At 48.3% G+C, this 23,126-nt stretch overlaps 1 protein-coding gene across 1 annotated transcript in view; it reads left to right on the forward strand.

The window, feature by feature from the left end:
* The first annotated feature begins 437 nt into the window (after positions 1–437).
* Positions 438–23,126, forward strand: part of LOC123492911 (basic proline-rich protein-like) — a 32,999-nt gene continuing 10,310 nt past the window's right edge. Inside the window, exon 1 of the mRNA XM_045226602.1 lies at positions 438–578. Coding sequence (XP_045082537.1) covers positions 438–578 — 141 coding nt within the window. The remainder of the gene's footprint in view (positions 579–23,126) is intronic.

Below are 23,126 nucleotides of genomic sequence, written 5' to 3' on the forward strand. Positions count from 1 at the left end.
AGGCCTCAGCCGAACCAGCTCTGTCAGGGAGTAATTCAGCTCTGTCTAAATGACTCTGATGTCAGGTGAGCTGTTTGGATGTGTTTCAAAGAGCCATGTATATTCAGGGACGAATGAATGGTATCGTTCAGTGTAGCGCCGATTAGCACAACACAATGCACTCTGGGTATTACCCACAAGGCTGAAAATCACTTCTTGAATATAAAAACAACATATTCTCACCAATTAAAGGTGGAGATCCCAATTATCCCAGCAGCCTGTGGGAAGAATTGTAATGTTTGTAGTCGTTGTTGTGTTTATATGGTTTATAAGTGGGCACGGTTTAGTAGTAATAAAAATATTTATGCTTCCTCTGTGCTCCGCGGCCAGGGGAGGGTAGGAGAAGGGGAGCGTTCTGTTCTGGATGGTGGGCGTCATCGGTAATATCACGGGTAATTATGTGGCTGCTCTGCCTGATCGGGGCTGCCTCTGTGGGATGGGACTCTGTGGGATGGGACTCTGTGGGATGGGACTCTGTGGGATGGGACTCTGAGGGATGGGACTCTGAGGGATGGGACTCTGAGATAGAGAAGACCCTGGTTCACACAGACCCCAACAGACGGAGGCGCTGAGTGGACGCTGAGAGGAGAAGAGAGGAGTCTGGTGTTACTCTTAGACAGGCCACAGGGTGAGACAGGGTGGTGTTACTCTTAGACAGGTCACAGGGTGAGACAGGGTGGTGTTGCTCTTAGACAGGCCACAGGGTGAGACAGGGTGGTGTTGCTCTTAGACAGGCCACAGGGTGAGACAGGGTGGTGTTACTCTTAAACAGGCCACAGGGTGAGACAGGGTGGTGTTACTCTTAGACAGGCCACAGGGTGAGACAGGGTGGTGTTGCTCTTAGACAGGCCACAGGGTGAGACAGGGTGGTGTTGCTCTTAGACAGGCCACAGGGTGAGACAGGGTGGTGTTCCTATTAGACAGGCCACAGGGTGAGACAGGGTGGTGTTCAATCAATCAATCAATTTTATTTTATATAGCCCTTCTTACATCAGCTAATATCTCGAAGTGCTGTACAGAAACCCAGCCTAAAACCCCAAACAGCTAGTAATGCAGGTGTAGAAGCACGGTGGCTAGGAAAAACTCCCTAGAAAGGCAAAACCTAGGAAGAAACCTAGAGAGGAACCAGGCTATGAGGGGTGGCCAGTCCTCTTCTGGCTGTGCCGGGTGGAGGTTATAACAGAACCATGCCAAGATGTTCAAAAATGTTCATAAGTGACAAGCATGGTCAAATAATAATCAGGAATAAATCTCAGTTGGCTTTTCATAGCCGATCATTAGAGTTTAAAACAGCAGGTCTGGGACAGGTAGGGTTCCATAACCGCAGGCAGAACAGTTTAAACTGGAATAGCAGCAAGGCCAGGCGGACTGGGGACAGCAAGGAGTCACCACGGCCGGTAGTCCCGACGCATGGTCCTAGGGCTCAGGTCTCTCAGTTGGCTTTTCATAGCCGATCATTTAGAGTTGAAAACAGCAGGTCTGGGACAGGTAGGGGTTTCGTAGCCGCAGGCAGAACAGTTGAAACTGGAATAGCAGCAAGGCCAGGCGGACTGGGGACAGCAAGGTGTCATCATGCCCGGTGAGTCCTGACGTATGGTCCTAGGGCTCAGGTTCTCAGAGAGAAAGAGAGAACGAGAGAATTAGAGAGAGCATACTTAAATTCACACAGGACACTGGATAAGACAGGAGAAGTACTCCAGGTATAACCAACTAACCCCAGCCCCCCGACACATAAACTACTGCAGCATAAATACTGGAGGCTGAGACAGGAGCGGTCCGGAGACACTGTGGCCCCATCCGAAGAAACCCGGACAGGGCCAAACAGGAAGGATATAACCCCACCCACTCCGCCAAAGCACAGCCCCCGCACCACTAGAGGGATATCCCCAACCACCAACTTACAATCCTGAGACAAGGCCGAGTATAGCCCACAGAGGTCTCCACCACAGCACAAACCAAGGGGGGCGCCAACCCAGACAGGAAGATCACGTCAGTAACTCAACCCCACTCAAGTGACGCCTTACCCCTCCCAGGGACGGCATGAAAGAGCACCAGCAAGCCAGTGACTCAGCCCCTGCAACAGGGTTAGAGGCAGAGAACCCCAGTGGAGAGGGGAACGGCCCGGCAGAGACAGCAAGGGCTGTTCGTTGCTCCAGCCTTTCCGTTTCACCTTCACACTCCTGGGCCAGACTACACTCAATCATATGACCTACTGAAGAGATAAGTCTTCAGTAAAGACTTAAAGGTTGAGACCGAGTCTGCGTCTCTCACATGGGTAGGCAGACTGTTCCATAAAAATGGAGATCTATAGGAGAAAGCCCTGCCTCCCGCTGTTTGCTTAGAAATTCTAGGGACAATTAGGAGGCCTGCGTCTTGTGACCGTAGCGTACGTATTGGTATGTACGGCAGGACCAACTCGGAAAGATAGGTAGGAGCAAGCCCATGTAACGCTTTATAGGTTAACAGTAAAACCTTGAAATCAGCCCTTGCCTTAACAGGAAGCCAGTGTAGGGGAAGCTAGCACTGGAGTAATATGATCAAATTTCTTGGTTCTAGTCAGGATTCTAGCAGCCGTATTTAGCACTAACTGAAGTTTATTTAGTGCTTTATCCGGTAGCCGGAAAATAGAGCATTGCAGTAGTCTAATCTAGAAGTAACAAATGCATGGATTAATTTTTCTGCATCATTTTTGGACAGAAAATTTCTGATTTTTGCAATGTTACGTAGATGGAAAAAAGCTGTCCTTGAAACAGTCTTGATATGTTCGTCAAAAGAGAGATCAGGGTCAAGAGTAACGCCTAGGTCCTTCACAGTTTTATTTGAGACGACTTTACAACCATCAAGATGAATTGTCAGATTTAACAGAAGATCTCTTTGTTTCTTGGGACCTAGTACAAGCATCTCTGTTTTGTCCGAGTTTAAAAGTAAAAAGTTTTCAGCCATCCACTTCCTTATGTCTGAAACACAGGCTTCTAGCGAGGGCAATTTTGGGGCTTCACCATGCTTCATTGAAATGTACAGCTGTGTGTCATCCGCATAGCAGTGAAAGTTAACATTATGTTTTCGAATAACATCCCCAAGAGGTAAAATATATAGTGAAAACAATAGTGGTCCTAAACGGAACCTTGAGGAACACCGAAATGTACAGTTGATTTGTCGGAGGACAGACCATTCACAGAGACAAACTGATATCTTTCCGACAGGTAGGATCTAAACCAGGCCAGAACTTGTCCGTGTAGACCAATTTGGGTTTCCAGTCTCTCCAAAAGAATGTGGTGATCGATGGTGTCAAAGGCAGCACTAAGGTCTAGTAGCACGAGGACAGATGCAGAGCCTCGGTCTGACGCCATTAAAAGGTCATTTACCACCTTCACAAGTGCAGTCTCAGTGCTATGATGGGGTCTAAAACCAGACTGAAGCATTTCGTATACATTGTTTGTCTTCAGAAAGGCAGTGAGTTGCTGCGCAACAGCTTTTTCTAAAATTTTTGAGAGGAATGGAAGATTCGATATAGGCCGATAGTTTTTTATATTTTCCGGGTCAAGGTTTGGCTTTTTTCAAGAGAGGCTTTATCACTGCCACTTTTTAGTGAGGTTTGGTACACATCCGGTGGATGTGTTACTCTTAGACAGGCCACAGGGTGAGACAGGGTGGTGTTACTCTTAGACAGGCCACAGGGTGAGACAGGGTGGTGTTACTCTTAGACAGGTCACAGGGTGAGACAGGGTGGTGTGTGTCTGATGTGTATTGTGTGGATGCCATGCCTCAGACAGGCCTGATTCTGAGGGCCTCACCGTGCCATGCCTCAGACAGGCCTGATTCTGAGGGCCTCACCGTGCCATGCCTCAGACAGGCCTGGTTCTGAGGGCCTCACCGTGCCATGCCTCAGACAGGCCTGGTTCTGAGGGCCTCACCGTGCCATGCTTCAGACAGGCCTGGTTCTGAGGGCCTCACCGTGCCATGCCTCAGACAGGCCTGGTTCTGAGGGCCTCACCGTGACAGGTTCTACTTGAGCCAATGAAACATGTTTGTTTTACTTGTGAACACACGGTAATTGGAAATGACATGCCAGTGGAAGGAATGTCGCTGCTATAGGCCACTTCCCAGGGTGAAAGCAGCTTTTCTCTTTTCAGGAATCACTGTAGGCATCAGAGATACTGACATACACTCAGATCATTGTAGTCAGTCATACAGGTTAGAGGTCACTCAGGGATGTTAGTCAGTCATACAGGTTAGAGATCAGTCAGGGATGTTAGTCAGTCACACAGGTTAGAGGTCAGTCAGGGATGTTAGTCAGTCACACAGGTTAGAGGTCACTCAGGGATGTTAGTCAGTCACACAGGTTAGAGGTCACTCAGGGATGTTAGTCAGTCATACAGGTTAGAGGTCACTCAGGGATGTTAGTCAGTCACACAGGTTAGAGGTCACTCAGGGATGTTAGTCAGTCACACAGGTTAGAGGTCACTCAGGGATGTTAGTCAGTCACACAGGTTAGAGGTCACTCAGGGATGTTAGTCAGTCATACAGGTTAGAGGTCACTCAGGGATGTTAGTCAGTCACACAGGTTAGAGGTCACTCAGGGATGTTAGTCAGTCACACAGGTTAGAGGTCACTCAGGGATGTTAGTCAGTCACACAGGTTAGAGGTCACTCAGGGATGTTAGTCAGTCATACAGGTTAGAGGTCACTCAGGGATGTTAGTCAGTCACACAGGTTAGAGGTCACTCAGGGATGTTAGTCAGTCACACAGGTTAGAGGTCACTCAGGGATATTAGTCAGTCATACAGGTTAGAGGTCACTCAGGGATGTTAGTCAGTCACACAGGTTAGAGGTCACTCAGGGATGTTAGTCAGTCACACAGGTTAGAGGTCACTCAGGGATGTTAGTCAGTCATACAGGTTAGAGGTCACTCAGGGATGTTAGTCAGTCACACAGGTTAGAGGTCACTCAGGGATGTTAGTCAGTCATACAGGTTGGAGGTCACTCAGGGATGTTAGTCAGTCATACAGGTTAGAGGTCACTCAGGGATGTTAGTCAGTCATACAGGTTAGAGGTCACTCAGGGATGTTAGTCAGTCATAATAATACAGGTTAGAGGTCAGTCAGGGATGTTAGTCAGTCACACAGGTTAGAGGTCACTCAGGGATGTTAGTCAGTCATAATAATACAGGTTAGAGGTCAGTCAGGGATGTTAGTTAGTCACACAGGTTAGAGGTCACTCAGGGATGTTAGTCAGTCATAATAATACAGGTTAGAGGTCACTCAGGGATGTTAGTCAGTCACACAGGTTAGAGGTCACTCAGGGATGTTAGTCAGTCACACAGGTTAGAGGTCACTCAGGGATGTTAGTCAGTCACACAGGTTAGAGGTCACTCAGGGATGTTAGTCAGTCATACAGGTTAGAGGTCAGTCAGGGATGTTAGTCAGTCACACAGGTTAGAGGTCACTCAGGGGTGTTAGTCAGTCACACAGGTTAGATGTCACTCAGGGATGTTAGTCAGTCACACAGGTTAGAGGTCAGTCAGGGATGTTAGTCAGTCACACAGGTTAGAGGTCACTCAGGGATGTTAGTCTGTCATACAGGTTAGAGGTCACTCAGGGATGTTAGTCACTCACACAGGTTAGAGGTCACTCAGGGATGTTAGTCAGTCACACAGGTTAGAGGTCACTCAGGGATGTTAGTCAGTCACACAGGTTAGAGGTCACTCAGGGATGTTAGTCAGTCATACAGGTTAGAGGTCACTCAGGGATGTTAGTCAGTCATACAGGTTAGAGGTCACTCAGGGATGTTAGTCAGTCATACAGGTTAGAGGTCACTCAGGGATGTTAGTCAGTCATAATAATACAGGTTAGAGGTCAGTCAGGGATGTTAGTCAGTCACACAGGTTAGAGGTCACTCAGGGATGTTAGTCAGTCATAATAATACAGGTTAGAGGTCAGTCAGGGATGTTAGTTAGTCACACAGGTTAGAGGTCACTCAGGGATGTTAGTCAGTCATAATAATACAGGTTAGAGGTCACTCAGGGATGTTAGTCAGTCACACAGGTTAGAGGTCACTCAGGGATGTTAGTCAGTCACACAGGTTAGAGGTCACTCAGGGATGTTAGTCAGTCATACAGGTTAGAGGTCACTCAGGGATGTTAGTCAGTCACACAGGTTAGAGGTCACTCAGGGATGTTAGTCAGTCACACAGGTTAGAGGTCACTCAGGGATGTTAGTCAGTCACACAGGTTAGAGGTCAGTCAGGGATGTTAGTCAATCACACAGGTTAGAGGTCACTCAGGGATGTTAGTCAGTCACACAGGTTAGAGGTCACTCAGGGATGTTAGTCAGTCACACAGGTTAGAGGTCACTCAGGGATGTTAGTCAGTCATACAGGTTAGAGGTCACTCAGGGATGTTAGTCAGTCATACAGGTTAGAGGTCACTCAGGGATGTTAGTCAGTCACACAGGTTAGAGGTCACTCAGGGATGTTAGTCAGTCATACAAGTTAGAGGTCACTCAGGGATGTTAGTCAGTCACACAGGTTAGAGGTCACTCAGGGATGTTAGTCAGTCATAATAATACAGGTTAGAGGTCACTCAGGGATGTTAGTCAGTCACACAGGTTAGAGGTCACTCAGGGATGTTAGTCAGTCACACAGGTTAGAGGTCACTCAGGGATGTTAGTCAGTCACACAGGTTAGAGGTCACTCAGGGATGTTAGTCAGTCACACAGGTTAGAGGTCACTCAGGGATGTTAGTCAGTCATACAGGTTAGAGGTCACTCAGGGATGTTAGTCAGTCATAATAATACAGGTTAGAGGTCACTCAGGGATGTTAGTCAGTCACACAGGTTAGAGGTCACTCAGGGATGTTAGTCAGTCATAATAATACAGGTTAGAGGTCAGTCAGGGATGTTAGTCAGTCACACAGGTTAGAGGTCACTCAGGGATGTTAGTCAGTCACACAGGTTAGAGGTCACTCAGGGATGTTAGTCAGTCATAATAATACAGGTTAGAGGTCACTCAGGGATGTTAGTCAGTCACACAGGTTAGAGGTCACTCAGGGATGTTAGTCAGTCATAATAATACAGGTTAGAGGTCACTCAGGGATGTTAGTCAGTCACACAGGTTAGAGGTCACTCAGGGATGTTAGTCAGTCACACAGGTTAGAGGTCACTCAGGGATTTTAGTCAGTCATACAGGTTAGAGGTCACTCAGGGATGTTAGTCAGTCACACAGGTTAGAGGTCACTCAGGGATGTTAGTCAGTCACACAGGTTAGAGGTCACTCAGGGATGTTAGTCAGTCACACAGGTTAGAGGTCAGTCAGGGATGTTAGTCAGTCACAAAGGTTAGAGGTCACTCAGGGATGTTAGTCAGTCACACAGGTTAGAGGTCACTCAGGGATGTTAGTCAGTCACACAGGTTAGAGGTCACTCAGGGATGTTAGTCAGTCACACAGGTTAGAGGTCACTCAGGGATGTTAGTCAGTCATACAGGTTAGAGGTCACTCAGGGATGTTAGTCAGTCACACAGGTTAGAGGTCACTCAGGGATGTTAGTCAGTCATACAGGTTAGAGGTCACTCAGGGATGTTAGTCAGTCACACAGGTTAGAGGTCACTCAGGGATGTTAGTCAGTCATAATAATACAGGTTAGAGGTCACTCAGGGATGTTAGTCAGTCACACAGGTTAGAGGTCACTCAGGGATGTTAGTCAGTCACACAGGTTAGAGGTCACTCAGGGATGTTAGTCAGTCACACAGGTTAGAGGTCACTCAGGGATGTTAGTCAGTCACACAGGTTAGAGGTCACTCAGGGATGTTAGTCAGTCATACAGGTTAGAGGTCACTCAGGGATGTTAGTCAGTCATAATAATACAGGTTAGAGGTCACTCAGGGATGTTAGTCAGTCACACAGGTTAGAGGTCACACAGGGATGTTAGTCAGTCACACAGGTTAGAGGTCACTCAGGGATGTTAGTCAGTCATAATAATACAGGTTAGAGGTCACTCAGGGGTGTTAGTCAGTCACACAGGTTAGAGGTCACTCAGGGATGTTAGTCAGTCATACAGGTTAGAGGTCCCTCAGGGATGTTAGTCAGTCACACAGGTTAGAGGTCACTCAGGGGTGTTAGTCAGTCATACAGGTTAGAGGTCACTCAGGGATGTTAGTCAGTCATACAGGTTAGAGGTCACTCAGGGATGTTAGTCAGTCATACAGGTTAGAGGTCACTCAGGGATGTTAGTCGGTCACACAGGTTAGAGGTCACTCAGGCACCCTTCACTGTAATGGCACGGTCTCTGCTGTGGATGGATGGAGGGGATCATATAATGCTAGTCAGACATACACTTTAGGGCAGTGGTATTCAAACGTTTTCAGTGGGGACCCCATTATATCCGCCAGAATTTCTGGGGACCCCATTTTTTTTTGGCAAGAATTTCTGGTGACCCCACCCAAAATATAATGACACAACCTTAAAATCACTACATTTTGGTTTTTACATCAACAAATAACATTCAATTAATTTCCTCCCACTCCATGTGTCCAAATGTTTCTCTGTGCGTTGCATGTTGGATGTGGAAGTCGGAGATTATGTTAGGAACTCTAAAGCTGAATGTGAGAACGTGTACATCCCAACCCCAGATACAGTATATATATATACATCCCAACCCCAGATACAGTATATATTGTGATGTCACGAGAGGCTACACAGCTTTCAGCGGGATTGCTCAAGTAGTGCAAGGAGACCAGGTTCAACCAAAACAAGGATTTTATTAAAGGTCTTGGGAAACTAACGAAAGTATAACACAATTCTGTTCTCTTGTGGCTCTTTAAGGGTTAACAGTTCAGGGATGTCTCTTCCACATCCAAAATCATAACTCTCACTCGCTCAAATAACTTTTCCCCAGTCTTACTGTATTCCACGTTGCAGCTAGTGGCCAACCCAGCAAAAACGTCCTTCCAAATGTCCCACACGTATTTCCACAGGTGCATATATCCAAAGGTGAGTATTTCCCAAAGGTAAGTATCTCCAAATCCTTATATTCCTCATGGAAGTGGACGTGCAGCACTCTTGTCCTCCAGAGAGCCCAGGTTGGAGACTGTGTCTCTTCCCTTCAACAAACCTCCAGCTCATCAGCTCCTGATTGGTTTCAGCTGCGTGGGAAGATTGGCCATAGAGGGTTGGAGTTCCCGACCATACCAGCAGATGGAGCCATAGCTGTCTGGGTTTGCAGCCACCTCAGGGGGATGTAACGTCCCTCCAGGACACAGCCTCTCGTGACATCACACATCCCCCTCCTCGGGACCGACGTCCTCGTCGGGGTAAAGGCAGCGAAGAAGGCATCACGCCGGGAGAGGGCGTCCGCATTGCCGTGGTGCTTGCCAGACTGCTCTCTCTTCAACTCCTCCAACTCTAGGACCAGGGACTCAGCCTCCTGTTGTCTCTCCTTGAGTTTCTTACTGAACGCATCAGCCTTGGTTTTAGCAGAGTTTAGCTTCTGTTGAGCAGCTTTCAGTTCCTTCTCTCTCTCTGCCTCCGCATTCTTCATCTTGTTCTCCAACACCTTGTACTTCTCCTCTGCCTTCTTCTGGACCTCCTTACTACTGCGCAGGGTCTCCTCACACTCCTCGATGGTCCTGCGCAGCCTCTCCAGCTCCTCCTGTTGCTTATGGAAGGAGCTCTGTTGGAGTTTAGCCTGGAGGATATCTAACTCTTCTGTCTTCATGTCTAACTGTTGCTTTAACAAACGATACCTCTCAGCGGTCCCCCTTCAGACCAGACAGTTCTTTGTCCAGATTCTGTAGCTCCGTCTCTGTGTCGGTCTGGGCACCTGCCCTCCCTATCAGAGCCCGGGCGGGAGTGAGTAATTCGGAGGATTGCACCGGAGCCTTCCCAGGATGAGTCTTGCCTCTCCGTTTCCGAGGTACTCGGGTTATCCTCTCCTGAGACTCTCTCCAGAGTGGGTAAAAGGCTGGGCAGTCTCGTCCAATTAGGACAGGGACGGGGGAGGGAATCAACCACCCCCGCCGTCGTGTGTATGGTTCCCCGTGTGCTGGTCATTGTAAGTTCAGTAATGGGGTATTCTCTGGTGTCCCCATGGACACAGGAAACTGGGAGGACTTTCCCCGGGGTCAGACACGTTGGGCCCACCAAATCCTTACGCACCAGGGTGGCCCGGCTACCAGAATCCAGTAAGGCCTCCACATCATGGTGATTCACAGTTACCGGGCAGGTGGGGGGTCGATCTGGGCCGCCATCTACGACTCCCAAGAGTGAGGCAAAACGGTGTGTGGGTGCTGAGCTGGAGGACTCCGCAGTGGGCATAGGTTCATCGGCTGGTTTCCCACACTGCCAGGAGATATGTCCCATCTCCCCACACCGGTAACACTGTCGAGTTTCCCCCTCCTGGTGTACTCTTCTTGGACCCGCCTGGTTTCTGGCTCCCCTGGAGCCGGGATAAGTCCTGACGTGGCTGGGTTCGAGACCTTGGGGTCCTTTGGACGGGTCCTTCCCATTTGTGGTGGGGCCGCACTCCTGGGGTCTTTTCGGGAAGCATTCAGCATCTCCGCTGTGGCCTGGTACTTTTCCACAGCTTCCACGGTCAGATCAGCCGTGGTCAAGGCCTGTTGACTGATGAACCGTTTTGCCTCATAAGGCAGGGCGCGTAGGTAACGATCCACCACAACGGCCTCCACCACCGCCGCTGCTGTATTCCTCTGCGGATCCAACCATTTCCTTGCGATTCGGACAAGTTCATGCATCTGCGCCCGAGGAGGTTGGTCTGGTTGGAAGGTCCAACTGTGAAAGCGCTGGGCCATACCAAATTTTGTGAGTCCATATCTGCTGAGGATCTCAGACTTCAGGGCATCATAGTCAGTAACCTGGTCAGGGCCCAGGTCCCGGACAGCATTCAGCGATTCCCCGGTTAGAAAGGGGGCTAACAGACCAACCCACTGTTGCTTGGGCCAGGCTTCCCTAGTGGCCGTGGCCTCAAATGCATGCAGGTATGCCTCAATGTCATCGGTAGCTCCCATCTTAGATATAAAGTCACTTGCCTTTATTGGGCGGGTATTTTGGACAACCCTCTGTCTCTGCAACTGCAATTCCTCTGCCTTCAGAAGGTTGGCTTTCTTTTGCTCCTCCAAGAGAGCCACGTTTGCTTGCATCTGGGCTTGCTGGCCAGCAACAAGGGCTTTCAATATGTCCTCCATTTCAGTCGGCGGGAGCCTACGGCCAACTTGGAAAACTGGGTGATCAAACCTTCGGTATCCTCCTCTGACATGCACTATTAACGCTTGAGCGTGCCTGTATTCTCCACCATCTGTGATGTCACGAGAGGCTACACAGCTTTCAGCGGGATTGCTCAAGTAGTGCAAGGAGACCAGGTTCAACCAAAACAAGGATTTTATTAAAGGTCTTGGGAAACTAACGAAAGTATAACACAATTCTGTTCTCTTGTGGCTCTTTAAGGGTTAACAGTTCAGGGATGTCTCTTCCACATCCAAAATCATAACTCTCACTCGCTCAAATAACTTTTCCCCAGTCTTACTGTATTCCACGTTGCAGCTAGTGGCCAACCCAGCAAAACGTCCTTCCAAATGTCCCACACGTATTTCCACAGGTGCATATATCCAAAGGTGAGTATTTCCCAAAGGTAAGTATCTCCAAATCCTTATATTCCTCATGGAAGTGGACGTGCAGCACTCTTGTCCTCCAGAGAGCCCAGGTTGGAGACTGTGTCTCTTCCCTTCAACAAACCTCCAGCTCATCAGCTCCTGATTGGTTTCAGCTGCGTGGGAAGATTGGCCATAGAGGGTTGGAGTTCCCGACCATACCAGCAGATGGAGCCATAGCTGTCTGGGTTTGCAGCCACCTCAGGGGGATGTAACGTCCCTCCAGGACACAGCCTCTCGTGACATCACAATATATATACATCCCAACCCCAGATACAGTATATATATATATACATCCCAACCCCAGATACAGTATATATATATACATCCCAACCCCAGATACAGTATATATATATACATCCCAACCCCAGATACAGTATATATATATACATCCCAACCCCAGATACAGTATATATATATACATCCCAACCCCAGATACAGTATATATATATACATCCTAACCCCAGATACAGTATATATATATATACATCCCAACCCCAGATACAGTATATATATATATACATCCCAACCCCAGATACAGTATATATATATGTATATATATATACATCCCAACCCCAGATACAGTATATATATATATACATCCCAACCCCAGATACAGTATATATATATATATATATATATATATATACATCCCAACCCCAGATACAGTATATATATATATACATCCCAACCCCAGATACAGTATATATATATACATCCCAACCCCAGATACAGTATATATATACATCCCAACCCCAGATACAGTATATATATATATACATCCCAACCCCAGATACAGTATATATATATACATCCCAACCCCAGATACAGTATATATATATATATATACATCCCAACCCCAGATACAGTATATATATATACATCCTAACCCCAGATACAGTATATATATATACATCCCAACCCCAGATACAGTATATATATATACATCCCAACCCCAGATACAGTATATATATACATCCCAACCCCAGATACAGTATATATATATACATCCCAACCCCAGATACAGTATATATATATATATATATACATCCCAACCCCAGATACAGTATATATATATACATCCTAACCCCAGATACAGTATATATATATATACATCCCAACCCCAGATACAGTATATAAATATATACATCCCAACCCCAGATACAGTATATATATATACATCCCAACCCCAGATACAGTATATATATATATACATCCCAACCCCAGATACAGTATATATATATACATCCCAACCCCAGATACAGTATATATATATACATCCCAACCCCAGATACAGTATATATATATACATCCCAACCCCAGATACAGTATATATATATACATCCCAACCCCAGATACAGTATATATATATATACATCCCAACCCCAGATACAGTATATATATACATCCCAACCCCAGATACAGTATATATACATTATATACATATGTATCGACTCAGAGTGTCATGCGACGTGTATGTGGTAGCGAAGTCAAAAGCAGGACACAGAGCGGCTGGCAACGTTATTTACTGAACACAGTAAAATCAACGAACACAACAACAAACCTCCAAAACAGGGAGGAAATCACAAAGACCCGTACATACACGAACTGCCGGAAATGACAACAAACAATAACACACAAAATACCAAATGAGAGACAGGGGTAAATATAGGGAATACAATCAAACATAAATGGGGAACAGGTGTAAACAATAAAGACCAAACAAGACAAACACCGAAAACATCGATCGGCGGCAGCTAGTACTCCGGGGACGACGAACGCCGAAGCCTGCCCGAGCAAGGAGGAGGAGCAGCCTTGGCAGAATCCGTGACTCAGAGACTACAAAAGAGATGCAAATAACAACAGATCAACACACAGCCTCATAACAACAGCTTCATAACTAACTTATATTGTCCCTGTCAACTACGTAGGATCAATATACATCATCATGTACTGTAGTGTGGTAGTACAGAGTACAGAGCAGTAATGGACTGTGTACTGTAGTGTGGTAGTACAGAGCAGTAATGGACTGTGTACTGTAGTGTGGTAGTACAGAGCAGTAATGGACTGTGTACTGTAGTGTGGTAGTACAGAGCAGTAATGGACTGTGTACTGTAGTGTGGTAGTACAGAGTACAGAGCAGTAATGGACTGTGTACTGTAGTGTGGTAGTACAGAGCAGTAATGGACTGTGTACTGTAGTGTGGTAGTACAGAGTACAGAGCAGTAATGGACTGTGTACTGTAGTGTGGTAGTACAGAGTACAGAGCAGTAATGGACTGTGTACTGTAGTGTGGTAGTACAGAGTACAGACCAGTAATGGACTGTGTACTGTAGTGTGGTAGTACAGAGTACAGAGCAGTAATGGACTGTGTACTGTAGTGTGGTAGTACAGAGCAGTAATGGACTGTGTACTGTAGTGTGGTAGTACAGAGCAGTAATGGACTGTGTACTGTAGTGTGGTAGTACAGAGTACAGAGCAGTAATGGACTGTGTACTGTAGTGTGGTAGTACAGAGCAGTAATGGACTGTGTACTGTAGTGTGGTAGTACAGAGTACAGAGCAGTAATGGACTGTGTACTGTAGTGTGGTAGTACAGAGCAGTAATGGACTGTGTACTGTAGTGTGGTAGTACAGAGCAGTAATGGACTGTGTACTGTAGTGTGGTAGTACAGAGTACAGACCAGTCGTGTGTTTAAAAGGCCATATTGGCAGGAGTGGACATACGTTTTATTTCCTGACGCGAAGGCATTTTATGACGGCTGTCATTTTGGTCTGCGGCTGCCTGCCTGTGGTCAGGCTGTGTCCTCCTGCACTTAGTCCACATAATTCAGACTTTATTGGACTGACGGACGACCAGAGGAGAGACCAGCCGTTCTAAATGGTTGCCCTGGCAGAGAAATACTCCTGCACTGCAGCTCAAACAAACCGAAAAATGTGGTCATACCCAAACTTCTGCTAAGGAACCTGGACCAAAACAAGTGTTGAAACAGCAACAAAAGTATGTGAAGTCAACCATCACATCTGAATGACTAATCATAAGCCCATCATTATTTCAGAAGATAAACGAGAAGCATTGTATTGGTGGTCAAGGAAAAATGAGAACGTAATGTTACAGTGAGTGCTCTACAGGTGAGTGTTCTACTGGTGAGTGTTCTACAGGTGAGTGTTCTACTGGTGAGTGTTCTACAGGTGAGTGTTCTACTGGTGAGTGTTCTACTGGGGAGTGTTCTACTGGTGAGTGTTCTACAGGTGAGTGTTCTACTGGTGAGTGTTCTACAGGTGAGTGTTCTACTGGGGAGTGTTCTACTGGGGAGTGTTCTACTGGTGAGTGTTCTACTGGTGAGAGTTCTACTGGTGAGTGTTCTACTGGTGAGTGTTCTACTGGTGAGTGTTCTACAGGTGAGTGCTCTACAGGTGAGTGTTCTACAGGTGAGTGTTCTACTGGTGAGTGTTCTACTGGGGAGTGTTCTACTGGTGAGTGTTCTACTGGTGAGAGTTCTACTGGTGAGTGTTCTACTGGTGAGTGTTCTACTGGTGAGTGTTCTACAGGTGAGTGTTCTACTGGTGAGTGTTCTACTGGTGAGTGTTCTACTGGGGAGTGTTCTACTGGTGAGTGTTCTACAGGTGAGTGTTCTACTGGTGAGTGTTCTACTGGTGAGTGTTCTACTGGTGAGTGTTCTACTGGTGAGTGTTCTACTGGTGAGTGCTCTACAGGTGAGTGTTCTACAGGTGAGTGCTCTACAGGTGAGTGTTCTACAGGTGAGTGTTCTACTGGGGAGTGTTCTACTGGGGAGTGTTCTACTGGTGAGTGTTCTACTGGTGAGAGTTCTACTGGTGAGTGTTCTACTGGTGAGTGTTCTACTGGTGAGTGTTCTACTGGTGAGTGTTCTACAGGTGAGTGTTCTACTGGTGAGTGTTCTACAGGTGAGTGTTCTACTGGTGAGTGTTCTACTGGTGAGTGTTCTACTGGTGAGTGTTCTACTGGGGAGTGTTCTACTGGTGAGTGTTCTACAGGTGAGTGTTCTACTGGTGAGTGTTCTACTGGTGAGTGTTCTACAGGTGGTGTTCTCTGGGAGTGTTCTACTGGTGAGTGTTCTACAGGTGAGTGTTCTACTGGGGAGTGCTCTACAGGTGAGTGTTCTACAGGTGAGTGTTCTACTGGTGAGTGTTCTACAGGTGAGTGTTCTACTGGGGAGTGCTCTACAGGTGAGTGTTCTACAGGTGAGTGTTCTACTGGTGAGTGTTCTACAGATGAGTGTTCTACTGGTGAGTGTTCTACAGGTGAGTGTTCTACTGGTGAGTGTTCTACAGGTGAGTGTTCTACTGGGGAGTGTTCTACTGGGGAGTGTTCTACTGGTGAGTGTTCTACTGGTGAGAGTTCTACTGGTGAGTGTTCTACTGGTGAGTGTTCTACTGGTGAGTGTTCTACTGGTGAGTGTTCTACAGGTGAGTGTTCTACTGGTGAGTGTTCTACAGGTGAGTGTTCTACTGGTGAGTGTTCTACTGGTGAGTGTTCTACTGGTGAGTGTTCTACTGGGGAGTGTTCTACTGGTGAGTGTTCTACAGGTGAGTGTTCTACTGGTGAGTGTTCTACTGGTGAGTGTTCTACTGGTGAGTGTTCTACTGGTGAGTGTTCTACAGGTGAGTGTTCTACTGATGAGTGTTCTACAGGTGAGTGTTCTACTGGGGAGTGTTCTACTGGTGAGTGTTCTACAGGTGAGTGTTCTACTGGGGAGTGCTCTACAGGTGAGTGTTCTACAGGTGAGTGTTCTACTGGTGAGTGTTCTACAGGTGAGTGTTCTACAGGTGAGTGTTCTACTGGGGAGTGTTCTACTGGTGAGTGTTCGACTGGTGAGTGTTCTACTGGTGAGTGTTCTACAGGTGAGTGTTCTACTGGGGAGTGTTCTACTGGTGAGTGTTCTACTGGTGAGTGTTCTACTGGTGAGTGTTCTACAGGTGAGTGTTCTACTGGTGAGTGTTCTACTGGTGAGTGTTCTACAGGTGAGTGTTCTACTGGTGAGTGTTCTACAGGTGAGTGTTCTACTGGTGAGTGTTCTACTGTTGAGTGTTCTACTGGTGAGTGTTCTACAGGTGAGTGTTCTACTGGTGAGTGTTCTACAGGTGAGTGTTCTACTGGTGAGTTTTCTACAGGTAAGTGTTCTACTAGGGAGTGTTCTACTGGTGAGTGTTCTACAGGTGAGTGTTCTACAGGTGAGTGTTCTACAGGTGAGTGTTCTACTGGGGAGTGTTCTACTGGGGAGTGTTCTACTGGTGAGTGTTCTACAGGTGAGTGTTCTACTGGTGAGTGTTCTACTGGTGAGTGTTCTACAGGTGAGTGTTCTACTGGTGAGTGTTCTACAGGTGAGTGTTCTACTGGTGAGTGTTCTACTGGTGAGTGTTCTACAGGTGAGTGTTCTACTGGTGAGTGTTCTATAGGTGAGTGTTCTACTGGTGAGTGTTCTACAGGTGAGTGTTCTACTGGTGAGTGTTCTACTGGTGAGTGTTCTACAGGTAAGTGTTCTACTAGGGAGTGTTCTACTGGTGAGTGTTCGACTGGTGAGTGTTCTACTGGTGAGTGCTCTACAGGTGAGTGTTCTACTGGTGAGTGTTCTACAGGTGAGTGCTCTACTGGTAAGTGTTCTACTAGGGAGTGTTCTACTGGTGAGTGTTCTACTGGTGAGTGTTCTACTGGTGAGTGTTCTACAGGTAAGTGTTCTACTGGTGAGTGTTCTACTGGTGAGTGTTCTACTGGTGAGTGTTCTACTGGTGAGTGTTCTACTGGTGAGTGTTCTACAGGTAAGTGTTCTACTAGGGAGTGTTCTACTGGTGAGTGTTCTACTGGTGAGTGTTCTACAGGTAAGTGTTCTACTAGGGAGTGTTCTACTGGTGAGTGTTCTACTGGGGAGTGTTCTACTGGTGAGTGTTCTACTGGGGAGTGTTCTACTGGTGAGTGTTCTACAGGTGAGTGTTCTACTGGTGAGTGTTCTACTGGGGAGTGTTCTACTGGTAAGTGTTCTACTAGGGAGTGTTCTACTGGGGATTGTTCTACTGGTGAGTGTTCTACTGGTGAGTGTTCTACTGGTGAGTGTTCTACAGGTAAGTGTTCTACTAGGGAGTGTTCTACTGGTGAGTGTTCTACTGGGGAGTGTTCTACTGGTGAGTGTTCTACTGGTGAGTGCTCTACTGGTAAGTGTTCTACTAGGGAGTGTTCTACTGGTGAGTGTTCTACTGGGGAGTGTTCTACTGGTAAGTGTTCTACTAGGGAGTGTTCTACTGGGGAGTGTTCTACTGGTGAGTGTTCTACTGGGGAGTGTTCTACTGGTAAGTGTTCTACTGGTAAGTGTTCTACTAGGGAGTGTTCTACTGGTAAGTGTTCTACTAGGGAGTGTTCTACTGGTGAGTGCTCTACTGGTGAGTGTTCTACTGGGGAGTGTTCTACTGGTGAGTGTTCTACTGGGGAGTGTTCTACTGGTAAGTGTTCTACTAGGGAGTGTTCTACTGGTGAGTGTTCTACTGGGGAGTGTTCTACAGGTTAGTGTTCTACTGGGGAGTGTTCTACTGGTGAGTGTTCTACTGGTGAGTGTTCTACTGGGGAGTGTTCTACAGGTTAGTGTTCTACTGGGGAGTGTTCTACAGGTTAGTGTTCTACTGGTGAGTGTTCTACTGGGGAGTGTTCTACTAGGGAGTGTTGAGACAATAATGAGGCTATATACAAGGAGTACCAGCACTGAGTCAATGGGCAGGAGTACTTGGTAGTCGAGGTAATTGAGGTAATATGTACATGTAGGTAGGGGTAAAAGTGACTAGTCAATCAGGATAGATTATAAACAGAGTAGCAGCAGTGTTGGTAGTTGAGGTAATATGTACATGTAGGTAGGGGTAAAAGTGACTAGTCAATCAGGATAGATAATAAACAGAGTAGCAGCAGTGTTGGTAGTTGAGGTAATATGTACATGTAGGTAGGGGTAAAAGTGACTAGTCAATCAGGATAGATAATAAACAGAGTAGCAGCAGTGTTGGTAATTGAGGTAATATGTACATGTAGGTAGGGGTAAAAGTGACTAGACAATCAGGATAGATAATAAACAGAGTAGCAGCAGTGTTGGTAATTGAGGTAATATGTACATGTAGGTAGGGGTAAAAGTGACTAGTCAATCAGGATAGATAATAAACAGAGTAGCAGCAGTGTTGGTAGTTGAGGTAATATGTATGTCACAGTTCCCTCAGCCAGAACCCAGAAGCAGACCAGGACCAGGAGAGTTGAACGAAAGTGAGGGTTTATTCAGATAACAAAAAGGTGCAGAATAATCCAGGGACAGAGCGGACGGCGTGGGTGAGTAGTTGGGGGTGCAGTACTTGGTCCAGTGATGGCTCGGCAGCCGCCGACCATCAGGCAGAGGTGGGGTGAAGGTTCCGGACGTGTGACTGCAGGTGGAACAAAAACGGAGGTAAGGACACAAAAACTTGACAAAGTACAAAACAACCAAAACTCACGCTAGCACTCAAAACTGATACGCAGATACACCTACTGTTCATGGCTAACGATCCGGCAGGAACTGGATGTTGGGCCAGAGCCTAAGAAAGGTGCTGATTAGGCCCAGGTGTGCAGATTGCTAAATGGGAAGCAGGTGCGGAAACCAGAGCGCTCCCCGGAGCGTTCCCGAACCCTCGGGAAACTGGAGATTACGAACAGGACCCGACTCAGACAGCCGGGATCGTTACAGTACCCCCTCCGACGAAACGCCACCGGGCGGACTCCCCGGAGCGCCAGGATGGAGGCGGTAAAAGTCCCTGATGAGATCCGCATCTAGGACCTGTCGCCGTGGAATCCAACTCCTCTCCTCAGGACCATACCCCTCCCAGTCCACGAGATACTGGAAACCCCGGCCCCGCCGTCTGGAATCCATAATGTCGACGCACCGTGTAGGCAGGACCACCTCCGATCATCCGAGGAGGAGGAGGAGGAGGCGGAGGAGGCAACAGAGGACTGAGGAAGACAGGCTTGAGGCAGGAGACATGAAAGGTGGGATGGACTCTGAGCGTCCTCGGTAGTTTGAGTCGCACTGCCACTGGATTGATCACCTTCTCCACCACAAACGGACCAATAAACTTCGGTAACAACTTCCTAGACTCAGTCCGTAACGGAAGATCCCGTGTGGCCAACCAAACCCTATCTCCGATGGTATAGGTGGGAGCGGGGGTCCGGCGACGATTCGCCTGGAGCTGATACCGGTCCGAACCTCTAAGGAGTGCCTTTCTGGCCCGATGCCAGGTCCGGTGGCAACGACGAATATGGGCCTGAACAGAAGGCACAGAGAGCTCCTTCTCCTGAGAAGGGAACAGGGGAGGTTGGTAGCCATACAGGCACTGGAAGGAGACATCCCAGTGGCAGATGTAGGGAGAGTATTGTGGGCATACTCCACCCAAGGCAACTGAGAGGCCCAGGAGGTGGGGTTGGAAGAGACCAGACAGCGTAGCGTGGATTCCATCTTCTGGTTGGCTCTCTCCGCCTGACCATTGGATTGGGGGTGAAAACCAGATGTGAGACTGACTGTAGCTCCAATGGCCAAACAGAAGGACTTCCAGACAGCAGAGGTAAACTGAGGACCACGGTCGGAAACGATATCACTGGGCAAACCGTGGACCCTGAAAACCTCCCTGACCAGGATCTCGGACGTCTCCGAGGCAGAGGGAAGCTTGGCAATAGGCACAAAGTGGGCGAACTTGCTGAACCTGTCCACGATAGTCAGAACGACCGTGTTCCCCTCAGAAGCGGGCAACCCCGTGACGAAGTCCAGGGCCAGATGCGACCATGGACGCCGGGGAATAGGAAGGGGGGTGAAGTAGTCCAGAGCTGGGCCGATTGGTACTCTTATTCTGCGCACACACTGGACAGGCAGCCACAAAACCCCGAGTATCCTCGGCCATGGCAGGCCACCAAAAAGCGTCTGCGAAGAAACGCCATTGTCCGAGCCACGCCAGGGTGACAAGCCATCTTACTGGCGTGGGACCATTTGAGAACAGCAGGACGAACCGACTCAGGCACAAACAACCGACCGGGTGGACCGTTACCGGGACCGGGCTGAGTCCGAAGGGCCGCCAGCACCTCCTCCTCAATCCTCCACATAACTGCTCCCACGACGCAGTTCCGGGGAGAATTGTCTCGGTCTTGGACCCACTCTCCTCCGTCTTGGAGAACATCCGGGACAAGGCGTCCGCCTTGCCGTTCTTAGATCCAGGTCGGAACGTCAGGACAAACTTGAATCGTCCGAAAAACAACGCCCACCTGGCCTGACGGGAGTTGAGACGTTTAGCCGATTGCACGTAAGCAAGATTCTTGTGGTCAGTCCAGACAATAAACGGTTGCTCCGCCCCCTCCAACCAGTGGCGCCACTCCTCCAAGGCAAGTTTCACCGCGAGAAGCTCCCGGTTACCCACATCGTAATTCCTCTCCGCAGGCGAAAGGCGACGAGAGTAGTAGGCGCAGGGATGGAGTTTACTGTCCGTGGAGCATCGCTGCGACAGGATGGCGCCAACTCCCACATCAGAAGCGTCCACTTCAACGACGAACTGACGGGCCGTGTCCGGTTGAGAGAGAATCGGTGCGTTGGTGAATCGCCTCTTCAAATCCAGAAACGCTCGATCCGCCTCCGGATTCCACTTGAAGGTCCTGATGCTGGAAGTCAAGGCAGTTAATGGAGCGGCCACACGGCTGTAATCCCGGATGAATCTGCGGTAGAAATTCGCAAACCCCAAAAATCTCTGGAGTTGCAATCTCGTACCGGGCTGGGCCCATTCCAGAACCGCTCTAACCTTCTCCTGATCCATCCTAATCTCACCCCTGGAGATGATGTACCCGAGAAAGGATGTAGTGTGGGCGTGAAACTCGCACTTCTCGGCCTTCACGAACAGGCGATTCTCCAACAATCGCTGCAGAACCTGCCGGACATGCTGGACGTGGTCGGAAGGTTCCTTCGAGAAGATCAGAATGTCATCCAGGTAAACAAACACGAAGAGACCGATCATATCTCTCAGGACGTCGTTCACCATACTCTGGAATACCGCTGGAGCATTGGTCAGTCCAAACGGCATCACCTGATACTCGAGTGACCCATCGGTGTATTGAAACCCGTCAACCACTCGTCCCCCTCTCTGATCCGGACCAGGTGATACGCATTGCGTAGGTCTAGCTTGGTGAACACCGTAGCACCCTGTAAGGAGTCGAAGGCAGAACTCATCAAGGGCAGGGGATACTTGTTCTTGACCGTGATGTCATTCAACCCCCGATAGTCAATACACGGTCGAAGAGAGCCATCCTTCTTTCCCACAAAGAAGAAACCTGCCCCCAGGGGGTGATGACGAGGGACGAACGAGACCAGCAGCTAGGGACTCCTTGATGTAGGTCTCCAACGCCTCACGTTCAGGTCGGGAGATACTGTATAACCTTCCCTTGGGGTAGACAGCTCCAGGAACCAGGTTGATGGCACAATCATATGGTCGGTGGGGAGGAAGTGACAGAGCCTTCTGCTTACTGAAAACTTCCCCCAAATCGTGATATGTCTCGGGAACCAGGGACAAATCTGGGGGTTTAGCCTCAATCACCTGACTGGGAACCGAATGGGGGCAGGCAGTCTTGAGACAGTTAGCATGACAATCAAGGCTCCAACTCGTTACCTTGCCCGTCACCCAATCGAACGTGGGATTGTGTTCCTTCAGCCAGGGGTATCCAAGAACCAGAGGAACATGGGAAGACGGCAGAATGAAAAATGAAATCATCTCAGAATGATTCCCCGACAACCGCATCTTAACCCGGTTCAGTCCTCATCGTGATACGTGCCAGACTACTGCCGTTCAGAGTGGTCGCTTCAATGGCTTCCGGCAATTGCTCCTTGGAAAGCCCCAGCTGTTCCACCAACTCGGCATCAAGAAAGCTTCCATCGGCACCTGAATCGATAAAAGCGTTAAGCGCTAAGCTCTGATTCCTGTTCACAAGGGTAGCCGGGAAGCGGGGTCTGACAGAGGTACTGAGAGGTTGAAACTGGCTCGCTAAAAGTCCTCCCAACTTTAGCGAGCCGGGCAGTTTGACGACCGCCGGGAACAAGTGGAGATGTAATGTCCCGAGCGACCACAGTAGAGGCAGCAGTTGGTCTTACGTCTATGTTGACGCTCCTCCTTGGTTAACCCGTGCCGACCCACTTGCATGGGTTCAGAATCGGGAGAGAGGTCCTCTCCACTAATCCTTAGTGGTGGAGAATGATCGACGGGTTCTGGTCCACCATCCGACCCGACTGGGAACTGAGAAGCTGATCGATTGGACGGACCCCATTGCTTCTCCCTCCTTCGCTCTCGGACTCGATTATCCACCCGAATAGACAAGGCTACCAAGCTGTCCAGGTCACTAGGCTCCGGATAGGAGATCAACTCATCCT

Source organism: Coregonus clupeaformis, chromosome 17 (assembly GCF_020615455.1).
Source record: "Coregonus clupeaformis isolate EN_2021a chromosome 17, ASM2061545v1, whole genome shotgun sequence".
Lineage (NCBI taxonomy): Eukaryota > Metazoa > Chordata > Actinopteri > Salmoniformes > Salmonidae > Coregonus > Coregonus clupeaformis.